At 36.1% G+C, this 13,517-nt stretch overlaps 1 protein-coding gene across 3 annotated transcripts; it reads right to left on the bottom strand.

Moving 5' to 3' along the window:
• On the bottom strand, positions 5,346-13,234 carry LOC109235488. Of its 3 annotated transcripts, XM_019401619.1 has the most exons (4): positions 12,960-13,234; positions 10,067-10,153; positions 9,480-9,830; positions 5,346-5,801 (listed from the first exon to the last, which is right to left on the bottom strand). In XM_019401619.1, exons 3-4 carry the CDS (start codon positions 9,800-9,802, stop codon positions 5,792-5,794), a joined length of 333 nt encoding a protein of 110 aa, XP_019257164.1. In that variant the 5' UTR covers positions 9,803-9,830; positions 10,067-10,153; positions 12,960-13,234; the 3' UTR covers positions 5,346-5,791. The 3 variants fall into 3 exon arrangements, with proteins under 3 accessions (XP_019257164.1, XP_019257163.1, XP_019257165.1); XM_019401618.1 differs by lacking the exon at positions 10,067-10,153 and having other exon boundaries at positions 12,960-13,232; XM_019401620.1 differs by lacking the exons at positions 10,067-10,153; positions 12,960-13,234 and having other exon boundaries at positions 9,480-9,832.

Below are 13,517 nucleotides of genomic sequence, written 5' to 3' on the forward strand. Positions count from 1 at the left end.
CATCAAAGACCTAATTATTACCTACTACCAAAACCTCTATACTACGGGTCACAACCAATCTCTGCTCAATAATATATTCCTCTCCTACAATTCAAAAATTAGTGACCAAGACCATTCATACCTTAGTAGTATTCCCACTTCAGAAGAAATAAAAAGGGCGTTAGATTCCTTTCAACCCTACAAAGCTCCGGGGCCGGATGAGCTTCATCCCTTCTTTTACCAGGAATACTGGAAGGAGACAAGCAATCATCTCATAAACTTTTGTCAGGATTCTTTCAAATCCAAAAAAATGCTTAAGAGCATGAATAACACCTTAGCATGTCTAATACCTAAATGTCAAAATGCTGAAACTTTCAGGCAGTTTAGACCCATAAGCCTATGCAACACGGCTTATAAGGTCGTTACTAAGATTATTGCTAACCGCATTAAAGCCCTCCTACCAAATCTCATCCACCCTACACAAACTAGCTTTATTCAGGGCAGAAGGGCTGCTGATAATGCCTTAATCATAAATGAGGTTCTAGACCACTTCAGGAAAACTAAAGGGAAAAAATCCAAAATGATGATTAAAATCGACCTGGAAAAAGCCTTTGATAAAATTGAATGGTCTTTTGTCAAATTTTCCCTTAACTCTCTTAACTTCCCTCATGACCTCGTTGATCTTATAATGTCTTGCATCTCTACCACCACCACGGCTATCCTTATCAATGGATCAAGAACTGAATTTTTTGAACCATCTAGGGGTATTAGACAGGGGGACCCCCTCTCCCCATATATTTTTATCATATGTATGGGAATGCTCTCTAGGTTAATCGACCACGAAATAGATTGTTGTAGATGGACTCCCGTCAAAATAACTCCCAAAAGGCCGGAGCTTTCCCATCTATTCTTTGGAGACGATCTTATCCTCCTAGCTGAAGCCAACCAAAAGAGCTATAACTCAATTATAGACACTATTAACAAATTTTGCAATGCTTCTGGGCAATCTATCAATTTTGGGAAATCAAAAATTGTGTCCTCCAGGAATACCCCTACGGATATAAAAGATCATATTAGCAGCTGCTTCTCAATGAGATATACTAATAACTTTGGTAAGTACCAAGGATTTCCTATGCCCAATGCCAATCCTACAAAAACAGACTTCCAATTCATCCTAGACACGATGAATAATAGACTAAAAGGCTGAAAAACTAAGTTCCTTAATATGGCCGGTAGGACAACCCTCATAAAAGTCACCCTAGCCGTAATCCCGAATCACGTCATGCAGATTTATATCTCCCCAAAACAACCCTCAACAAGATAGAATCTATTCAAAGGAACTTCCTATGGGGTAGCACGGAGGAAAAAAAGAAATGCCACCTTGTTAAATGGAGCATAGTCACGATGCCTAAAAAGCAAGGGGCTTAGGTATTCCTAACACCCATTGGAAAAATTCCTCTTTCAATGCGGCATTAGCTTGGAGATATATAAAAGAAAAAGAAGCCCTATGGGCCAAAACTATCTTTAGTAAATATAACCATAGGAAAAGCAAGAATATAGGCTCTCATACTTGGAAGCTCATTAGGAAGGGTTCTGCAATTTGCAATGCCAACACCAAATGGCTAGTAGGAGATGGGACAGCCATTAGCCTATGGCACGATAAATGGATAAATCAATTAGGAGCACTTAGAGACTGCATCCAGGGCCCCATCCCAGCTGGAGAGCTCGACCTAAATCTCTCCTGCGTTATTAAAAATGGAATACTCGACCTTAGAAACTTATCTTTCGAATTCCCCCCTGACATAGTTTCTAAGATAAACTGCACCTACATAAAACAAACTAGGCCCACTACTGACTCATACGCTTGGGACTCAAAGGGTCACAACTACTTCTCAGTTAAAGTTGCCTATGAAGCTGTCTCAGAATTTATATGCAATGGAAAGGACTACACTTGGCTATGGAAAATCAACTCCTTAAACAAATTGAAATATTTCCTTTGGACAATCATTTGGGACAGGTTACCCACTAAGCATATGCTAACCAAAAGAGGGATTTGCCACGAAGACACATGTAACATTTGCAACAGGGAAACTGAGGACATAGAACATATCTTCTTCCGAAGCAACTACTCTAGACATATCTGGGATCAAATCAATATAAACCATCCTTTCTCTCAGAACTCCTTAGGAAAAGATACCCTGTATAATTGGCTTAAAAAACAACTCAGGTCAAGGAAATCTTTCAACAATCACCTACGCTGGTCAGACTTCCTCCCTTTCCTCCTATGGCATATTTGGAACTTCAGAAATGGAATTCTCTTTCAAGGAATTAAACCTCCTATCACCTTAAGCCAACCCATTAGCAAAGCCATGGAATTTCTTTACATGGCAAAAAATCTTTGCTTAAAACCACCCAAGAAAACTATCCTTGTAAGATGGGAACCGCCCAATCCCAGCTTTTATAAACTAAATATTGCTGGCTCGTGTGTAGGAAATCCAGGAGTGGGAGGAATAGGAGGGGTGTTTAGGGACGATAGGGGTCAATGGATCTTAGGTTTCAACATGGGGTTCGACCATGCTACTAACATATATATGGAAATCCTGGCCCTACTCCATGGAGTCAAGCTAGCACTAACAGAGAAGCTCCTCCCATTAGTAATAGAGACGGACTGTTTAGAACTATTAAATCTCCTAAAATCTAATAACTGTCTCTACCAAAACTTGATTGATGACTGCAGGTACCTATTGCGGAAGGTGAATGATCCACAACTGAAGCATGTTTTTAGAGAGGCTAATGGAGTAGCGGACCTGTTAGCTAAAAATGGTTGTAGCTTGGGCACTTTTTGTATTTTGCAAACTTATGCTATTCCGCCTGTTTTTGTTGTTCATGTACTAAAAAGAGACAGTCTAGGCACTATGTTACCTAGACTGAGCTCTAGTTGTAATAACTCTTAGTTTGTTGTTGTATGAATAAATCGTTTATTACCAAAAAAAAATATACTCCCTCCGTTCCAAAGTAAATGAGGTAGTTTGACTCGACGGAGTTTAAGAAAAAAAAGAAAGACTTTTGATATTTGTGGTCTTAAAAGCATAAGGGGTAAAGCTTTGTGGGGTCATGACTTTTGTGTGGTTATAAAAGCTTCTCATTAAGGGTAAAATGGATAAAATGAGGAGTTTAAAGTTGAATTATTTCCAAATTTAGAAATGTGTCATTTATTTTGGAACAGACTAAAAAGGAAAGTATCTCATTTAATATGAAATGAAACGGAGGTAGTATCACTTAGGTGGCTGTTTAAAGATTGCCAAGTAGCTACCCGATACAGACTTTAAAAGCCTCTCACCTTTAGTCAGATCTTATTCAATGAATTGTGACTTTCTCACTTGAGCTTTTTATTGGAACTTTATTGATACACTAGTGAACTTAGTGGACTCTTTTACCTAAGCTTGGCCCGAAGTGAGTGACATTCGTCCTTTATTTTATACCTCAATCTACCAGCTATTTTTCTTCTTGTTATCTTACTTGCTCATTCTGCATCCTCATCCAAAATATTGAAAAAAATAAAAGAATTAGAGGATAATTTTATGAGAACTAAGGGTGTGTTTGGTACGAAGGAAAACATTTTTCGGAAAATGTTTTCCATTTTTCCATGTTTGGTTGGCTTAAATGTTTTGGAAAACATTTTCCTTATGAACTCATTTTCCTCCAATTTTTCCTTACCAAGGCAAGGGAAAACATTTTTCAAAACTCCTTCTCAACCTTCCCTACCCTCACCAACCCGCCCCACCCCACCCCCTCTCTCCAAAAGGCTCTTTTTTTTCCTTTCAAATTTTAGTTTTTTCCGTTACCATCCACCCTACTACCCCTCCACCCCACCCCACCCCAACCCGACCCCCACCCCCATCCCCCTCCTGCTAAAAAAATATTACTTTTTTACCTTATTTTTTTATTGCAATTTCAAATTTCTGTTTTTCGTTTTTCTGCACCACCCACCCCCCAATTGCGCCCCCCCCCCCCTAAAAAAACAATACTTTTTTTTGTAATTTCAAATTCTATTTTTTTAGTGTTTCTGCGACCCCCCCCCCACCCCCCCCACCCCCCGGGAAATTTTTTTTAAATATATTTTTCAGTTTTAGTTTTTTATTTATCGGTTTAAAGGTTTAAAATTTTACAAGTTCCAAAGTTATGAGTTCGGAGGTTTATGTGTTTGGAAGTTTACGGTTTAGAAATTCTGCGGTTTCGAAAGTTTAGCGGTTCGAAAGTTTATGAAAAATGTGGGTTCAGAAGGTTGTTGGTTTGAAAGTTTATGGCTTCATGTTTATTATATCTAAATTATTTATGAATACTCTTGAGAAGTCATTTTCCTTATTTTGCATACCACACACCGGAAAATGAATAAGATTACTACTTGTTTTTCAAGAAAACATTTTCTTGAAAAATATTTTCCGTTATACCAAACACACCCTAAGAGAAAAATAGATTCTTTTTGCTTTCTTTATTTGCATCATCATTGATCATCCCCGTCCGGAAGAATTTTGAAAGTCCAACTCCCCCCCACCCCCCCCCCAAGAAAAAGAAGAATTGGAAAAACAAAAGAAATAGATGCATATTTTAATTTTGAGAAATTTGAATTCTTGGCACGTTATTGTTCGTGTTGACAATGTTCCATTTACAAAGAGGTCACGGGTCGTTTGGTTGCTGGTTAGCAACTTAGCATTATGCAAGTATTAGTAATGTAGGAATTAGTTATGTAGAGATTAATTATGCAAGATTTTGTTATACATTGTTTAATTATAAAGGGATTAGTTATGTAAGGATTAGTAAAGCATAAATTAGTAAATTATAGATTGTAATTTAAAAATTATTTTTTGTTTTAATTTACTTTAATTATACAATGTGTAACTTAAAATAAATATTTGGTCATTTAATTGTTTAATTCATGTATTACTAATACATGTATTAGTTATTCAACATTCTACCATGCATAAATTTTATTAGCTATGCTGACTTTTGTACAAAGTAACTAATGAATACCAAGCATAATATTAGTTATGTTACTCCTAATACATGAATAACTTACCATATAACCAGCTACCGAGCGACCTTTAGGTTTTTGCTCTAGAGAACATCGAAATTACTGCATTGCTACGTCGAATAAAAAAGAAACAAACTTAAAATATACCTATGTTACATTTATTTATTATTAATACTTTATCTTTTGGCACTCTGAAAAATAATAAAATGAATTCATACTGAAGTTGAACTCTTGCTGGTGTTGCAGATTTCTTCTTTTCCCGAAAAAATGTCAATCCTAACATCAAAAGCATTGCTCAAACGCCATCATACATGCTAGAAGAAGATACACAGTATAATTAATAATTTTGGCATCAAGGTAACTTTTTATTGTTTTTCCGGGGTAGGGGTAAGGTCTGCGTACACTCTACCCTCCCCAGACCCCACTGGTGGGATTTTACTGGGTTGTTGTTGTTGTAACTATCTTTTTCATCAGTTTCTCCAGCTACTTTTCCTCCTCAGATTTGGCTATGGCGATTCGTGCATTCTTTACAATCTAATTTGATGAATTAAGCATCAGTCCCAAGAAGGAAAAAGAAAAGACACCCTGTAGCAAACTAGCAATGATCTTCTATTAACACTTGCCAAAATTCTACATCAAGGAGAGAAACCTCATAAAATTCAAAACATTATTCTCAAAGGTGTAGTCCACGTAGGAAGGTGCAAGAAAATGGTGATTCAGTAGCAATCAGCCAGCCAAGTCCAGAAAGTTGATAAAGAAACTCTGCTGGAACATTCTCCTTTATAAACCCCTGCAGGCAGAGCAGTCATGGCCGTCAATTTACAAATGAAAGCAGTTTTGAATGGTCATATATAGGAAACTGCCAATGTGAGAAAAGTGTTTTACTTTAATCAGAAAGAACGCTGGCTAAAAATATTGAAAATAATACAAAGAATCATGCAAAGCTATAGTAGTTGAGAGTCCCAACAAAAAAATGCTTCAAAACCCACGAAATGTGAACAGAAAACAAATGCATATCTTATTTTTCCCTCTGGGAGAAGAATTTTGAGTCATAAAATGACTTTTCGCAGCTCGAAATATAATTTTACAATTAAATGTGAGTAGCAAACGGCAAACATCTCAAGTGCAGTTTGCTTAGGCATAGACATGAAGCTCCATACATGGCACACATCACAAAACTTGAAAGAGCAAGGGAAAGAGGCAATGCCAAAAGGATGGCAACAGATGCAAGATCCTATCTTCAAGTTTGAGATTAGCAATACCTACGCTTTTACACCCTTCTTATAAATGGGGAGTCAAAGCTTCACGCATTAAAAGCTTCACAATCTTCTCTCTAAATCCATGTGCATATGCTATATAAAATGATGTTTATAGTAGAAAGGAAAAGTAGAAACCTTTCTACAGACTGAATGTATCACTTTCATTTGCTCTAAAAATTTCTACAAGGACGTAATTTCCCCAATATTTTCATGCTCTACTATTAAGCTTGTGCCCAATTAGAGTGAGACAAAAAGGATTACATCGGTCAGCTAAAGAAAACAGCTGAGTGCACAGATCTCCTTTCCCAATATATCCTTTTTCTTTTGCTCAGTGGTGTGGATAACAATTAGATGCCATTTTTGGAGAAATTCTTCACCCGGTGTCTAGTTGTCCTTGGACACCATGCTTTCTATTGCCTCTAATATTTTAGAGTACAACGAAACAAGATAATCCTTTTTTAGTCTTATTCCGACATGAGTAACTCATGATCTTCAGTAAGAAAAACTAGGAAAAAGTACACTTCCTTCCAAGAACAAAAAGCTCCTAGTCTCCTTTTTTAGCTTGCTAGATACCCATGACCTCGTACTCACCCTACCTTTTAGCTTCATATCCCTTCGGGCCCTATAGTTCTCCACTCTCCATGCACCACTCAGCTTTTGGCCCTTCAATTGGAGGGGTGAGTCCAGAACAAGAGCACCGACGACAGACTAGTATGTTTAATATCCCTTACACCCAATGAGCAGTGACCGAGGACGAGAAATGGCTAATGTTCAACAGAATCATTTTAGTCATTTCGTGAACGAATGCTAGTTCTAAGACAGAAAGATTGAACAAATAGACTACATAGCGCTTGCATTTCTCCATGTGCCCAATCCCTTCATTTAACTGAAATGCCCGCGAGATCCTAAACTCGGAAGCTAGGATATTCAAATTTGGAATAACGACATGACAAAGATAAGAGAATCTAAACACTTGCATACATTGTATCTCAACTTAAGGAACTTATCTAAATTCAGCACTTATACATGAATTCCACGTATTGTTAGAAAATGTGGTTACTTCTGATGTTTACACCTGAGCTCTTCCCTTTTGTAAATAGGGTAAAGTGTAACTGACATCAACTTCTTATATCATTGTCTTATAAACCAAACGAAAGAAACATTTAATTCCAAATCAGATAAAATTGCCCTTCAGTCATCAGTATGTAAAATACACCCAATGACAAGGCACTAGAGTAGTTCAGTGATTAAACAACCTGCAAACATTGCACACATTTAGATCTTATCTGCATTACGATTTTAGTATTCGACTCCTTTTACCCCCACCTTTTGTTACATTAGATATGCACATGCATATTTAAACGGGGACTACCCTTTGCCAAAGCTTATTTGAGTCAAGATAACCGTGGCAAAAGAGGCATTCAACTGTGCAATAGGTGTTACATGTGCCAGTAGAAAGCAGAGAATGTCTTCCATCTTTTTCTCCATTGTAAAGTAGAAGAGATATTTGGAGCATGTTCTGGTGTATTTTGGGTATGCGATAATGGTTCCTGCATGCATTTTTTTGGTGTACCTAGACAGAGAGAAACCGTAAATGCTTTGATGGAATCTCAACTTCTATTCACTCCTTAAATGTTAGGTGTCTTTTAAAGCTTTTTTGTTGGAGCAACTCATACGATGTGAATAGTATCGAACAGATCATAGATTTTGTTAGCTCCCTAAGCTTTACCTAGTGTCAACCTACTGGACCTAATTTCCTTCTGTAACTATTTGTAACTATTTGCATCTTCTGGATGCTTATTGTTGAAGTGTGTGACCGTCTTATCTAAAAGCATAAGCTGTAAAAGAGAACACACTTTTTATTTACTTAATTATGTTTTCAATACGTCCCCTCACGTAAGTGCTTGATTCTTTTAGATGAGCCAAGCACATGAAAATTCTTTTAATATTGATGGCAGTGAGACTCGAACCCAGGACCTCTGCTACTATAAAACCATGTTGAAGTGTGCGACCATCTCATCTAAAAGCTTAATTATATAAGTTGTTAGAGAGGACACACTTTTTATTTACTTAATTATGTCTCAACACTTATCAATGAAATTTCTTCATTAAAAAAAACACGATAACTTCATTCACGTACAGAAAATTGGAAATTATTCACTAATATGAGTCAATCAACTTCCTTCGCAACTAAACATCAGTTACAATTTCACCCATCTTGAATAAGCAAAACTAAACCATGTGCGCAGAAGGTAGGGCAAACTGGAACTCCTCACAGTAAGCCACCCATATGCAACAATGCGCTCTAAGCAGTTGAAGCTTATTACGAAGCCAACTCGTTCGCACTGAAATAAATGTAATCTTTTCTACACATCATAGCAAAAATTAGTCAACTTCTTTCTCTTTCTCTTTTGCCCTCATTGAGGGAAATAACTATCTCCGCAAATTTTAGTCATCATCAGCAATCAATTCATGCCATTTAGCGTGTGATTAACATAAAAGCAGCTTGCTCCATTACAAACATGATCCATTTAGAGCATTGCAATCTTTCCTACACTATCATAGCACAACTTAGTCAGCTACAAGTTCTCAAGTTGCTATTTTTCTACTTTTTCCAACCCTCCTTGAGGAATAGAACTATCTCAGTGAATTCTAGTCAATATCGGCAATCAATTCATGTCATTTAGCTTGTGCTTATCATAACACCGGCTTGATATCTCCCCAACACGGTCCATCATTGGCACAAATAAAATCCACAACATTCTTAGTCTTCCCAGTAACGTTTCCTTACTTTAGCAACATCATGAACAACACCTAGACCCTCAATCCCAAACTAGTGGGTTCAGCTATATCAAAGGAGGATCTAGGATTTAAACTCGATGGATTTGACCTTTAAATTTTTTAACATTGAACTCATTGCACTTCTAAAATTATGAGTTCAGATATAATATTTATTGAGACTTTAGTAGGTATACACATACATATTTATATTCCAAGTCGAAAATACTGGGTTTGGATGAACCCATAACCAAAGGGCTACATCCACCACGAGCCTATATGAAACCTCTATATCTATTTCGCTCAACAACAACAACAACAAACCCAGTATGTTCCCAACAAGTGGGGTCTGGGGAAAATGCGGTGAGCGTGGATCGAACACTATCTATTTCGCTCCAAGTCGAAAATTATTCATTTTTTGTTTTCCATACCTGACTTTCTTGATGAGAATGGATTTGAGCTTACGAGCGAGGTCTTGAGAACGGAGTTTACGTTCAAGGAGCTTACGAGCCAAGACGCGCTTCTCCGAGTTTTTGATATGGTGAAGCTGTTCACGCTTTATGAGGCGTTCCATTCCGCTGGACTGCATTTTCCTCTGCATCAAGAACAGTGCTTGGTCTAGGTTGTTGTTCCGCACCTTCACCCGTATGCCCCGCCATTGTTGTAGCTGCTGCTCCCAACTTAGTGGATTCAACAAGGCTACGTTCGGTCGATTGAAGATGGTGGATACATGCTTCGCTACTGAGCTCATCATTTCTTATGGTTTCTCGATTCGTTTGGTCCTGAAATGCAATTCGGGCTTGAAATCAGTTTTAGATATACCAAGTCAAATCAAGATTCTAACATACTTATCGTGCATCAATATCATGGCTCTTAAAAAAAATATAAAACTTGTAATCAAAGGAATTGGTAAAGATGCAATTCTCACTCTACAAAATTCTAACAGATTGCAATGTCTCTCAATAAATTAACATAAAATGCAAATGGACTAGAATATAATATCACATAGAGAACTTACTTCAGTTTCTTAATGGTCAAAGTATATTGGGTGTAAGCTTTAACTGCCCCCTATATCAATATCTCCTTATAGCAAAGAAATGATAACCTAGCAAGACAAGTTTTACCGGGAGTATTAAATTCAAAATATCAATTGCTGATTACGGTTGAAAAAGAATATCATAAATTCTGCCACACAGTACTTCTGGGAACTAGAGAAACATCTTTTGATTATAGGAGAACTGGAGAAGTGGATATGAGTATTATGGTTGCAACATTCAATGCGAACATAAGTATTATAGTTGCAACAGCTTGATTCAATCCAAAGATACATTTAAAAAAGATCATTCAATTGTAATACAAATCTGACCTTAAGATCCAATTTAATATCTTATTTTGAAAAGAGCATTTACCTAACTAACACATGACAAAAGCACGCAATAAAGAGCAGACATGAACCAGATATTCTATACCTAGAAAAGAAGAAGAATATGAGTTATAAAAGCTGTGTGTAATTCTGACAAAAAGCTCTCTACTGTTACAACAAGTACATCAATGATATTTCTTAGTTAATTATCTCTTCAGGTGATCAAGGGGTTCCTTTTTCAATATGAGATTTAGGATGTCGAATATAATCTCATTGCTGCTCTCTGACCACATTACACGTTCAATTATATATCCAACATTGGCTTGTACCATTTTTCTCTTTGCCTAGAGCATAAGTTGGCACAACAAAATAAAATCAAAGGAGCTCAGTTGCCCCTTCAGGCTTCATATTATAATAAGTAGCAAAGTCAAAACATCCACACATTTCCTTGTAGTTAGGTTCTATTATATATGTTCTTCTTTTGAACATACATACATACATATATATATATATATATATATGTATGTTCAAAAGAAGAACCAGATTTCAAATTGCAGCGTGAAAAGAAGAATGACTAATTCAGAGTATGTTGGAAAGAAAAATATGTTCTAATCATCACGACAAAAAATTATAAACTCACAGTACTAGCAAACAGGAAGCATAACAATTCCCTCAATGCCCACAAATGCATAGTGGAGAACAGAAATTTGTTGAATAAAGCAAGTTGTCGTGTTAATCGAATAAGGGTGTAGTGTCGCTAGTTTACCCTTCATTATGGAGAAAATGTTTTGTTTTTCAGGTCTTTGTAGTGTACCTTTTCTAATCTACTTAATCTGACAGCAGGACAAGTCACAAAAAGAATAAGAGGAGATAATGTCACAAGAGTTGTTTGCTGACAAAGTTTAAAGAGCAACCAACCACAGCATGTATGATCAACCACAGTTAACAACCATCATGATGCAATGTTGCCACTATTCATACTGTTGAAGGAAATTTTGTAACATTAATACATCAAACTACATTACCAAATCTGCTGTCATGTTATGTTTATCAATAATAAGCTCAATAAATCTAACTCAACCACTATAACGACTATCTGAGTCTGTACTAGCATGTTGTAACTTTTTACTTGGGATCACTTTACTCTTAACTAATTGCAGCAAACTAGTTTACCTTCCTGGCAAAATAAACTCTGTTTGGTGTGAATTATAAGATCCCCTTGTCATGAGATACCTTGTGGCTCCCATTTTTCTGTACTAGCATGTTGTAACTTTTTACTTGGGATCACTTTACTCTTAACTAATTGCAGCAAACTAGTTTACCTTCCTGGCAAAATAAACTCTGTTTGGTGTGAATTATAAGATCCCCTTGTCATGAGATACCTTGTGGCTCCCATTTTGCCCCCCCCCCCCCCCCTAAAGCAAAATCTTTCTTTAGTAACTCTTTTACATTGTAATTTGGCCTTTGACTTCAATTTTATTTAATAAATTTCACCAGTCTCTAACTAAAATGAACATTAATTCATGCACCAACTCCATCGCTAATCCGGTAGTCACTCACAAAATTAGAGTTATCAAACTTCATCTATAATTGCTCACATGTTTGTTAGGGAACCTTGTCTGGGTAAAGGATGTGAATGCCTTGTTAGATATAATTGGAAATTTTCATAACTTGTAACTATGTTTGGCACTAACTTAGTCCTTTTTATTTAATTAATAAAATTATTTATTACTTATCAAGAAAACTATCAGATGCCTAGAGGATTGGTAAAAGCAGATAAAACTATATGTGAAACTAGTGCTACTCAATATTTACAGAGGAAACTTAAAATGATGAATACAAAATTCTCAGTCTCTGAGTTCAAAATGAGATTAGCAAGCTAATAATAGCCACAGATCAAATAGAGAAAGAAAGACATCGCCAGAGATGAGAATACATCTCATTCATAGCAGCAAGTGGGTATCTACTATCCTCTTAATTCAACAGTAACACCATTGAATTATATATATATTAACAGAGAAATTGTTTGACTTATTTCTATTTTTCAAATGCAAGACAAACATAGAATGCTGGTCCATTGAAACATAACGAGAGTAAAATTACTCTGAAATAAACTTACCTTTAAAAAAAACACACAAGTTAGGTTAAACATCTTAAAATTGTTCTGTCCAATCAGCTAACTATGCACATCTTAAACCTACATATCTAGTGTAAAACATCAAATTGTTAATTAAAACAAAGTCAAGCCCTTCTCTAAGAGGAAAAGAAGCATGAAACAAAAGAAAGAATATGGAGACGAGTTTAACTAGTTCTACAACTGGAATTTGGTTTTTACAAAGATTTGGTTTCTGAACCACCAAAATCCTTTTCCTACTATTGCTGAGTTTTATTTACAGCACAAGGATCACGGAATTGCCTTCAGTTACATAAATGAAATAGAGGAAGCATAAAAAAATCTAGGGTTCGATAAAGTGGCGGAATCCTAGATATATTTTGGGGGAAAATCGGGGAAAGGGGAAATGAGAGAGAGAAAAAGAGATCGACTTACCTACTCGTCAGAGTGAAGGGATTCCCGGAATCGCAAGCTTGCTGGAGGAAATTGATGTTTAAGTTCACAGATAAGACAATGGAGAATGAAGAATGTCTGAATAATGTGGGAAATCCTTATTAATATTTACTTTCCTAGAGAATCTGCTGGAATATTAAAAGTATTCAGAAAAAATTTTAGTTTGCCACTGTTTTCCTTGAGAATTCTTTTTCTCTAGGAAACAAATTTCGCCGTTGTAGGCGCTAAATAGTTCCAAGGGAGAGTATGTGAGAATTATTGAAATTTTGGTAAAATTTTCTTGTCCCCACTTTCCCACTGATTTTGTCAAATTTTTGGTGGGAATTATCACTAATAATATTTCGTGGGAAATTCGCATTACTTTAGTAGTGATATATGCAATTTTTGATATTTTATTTCTCTTTTTAAGAACCGGGATTAATGAGAATAAACAAAATGAGTAACTACACATTATTCCATGTGGTTTTAACTATGTTGATTTACACACTTATTATTATTAAAATAGTCACATTACGCTTTATATATGTATAAACTCGACAA

The sequence above is a fragment of the Nicotiana attenuata genome, chromosome 12 (assembly GCF_001879085.1).
Source record: "Nicotiana attenuata strain UT chromosome 12, NIATTr2, whole genome shotgun sequence".
Taxonomy (NCBI): domain Eukaryota; kingdom Viridiplantae; phylum Streptophyta; class Magnoliopsida; order Solanales; family Solanaceae; genus Nicotiana; species Nicotiana attenuata.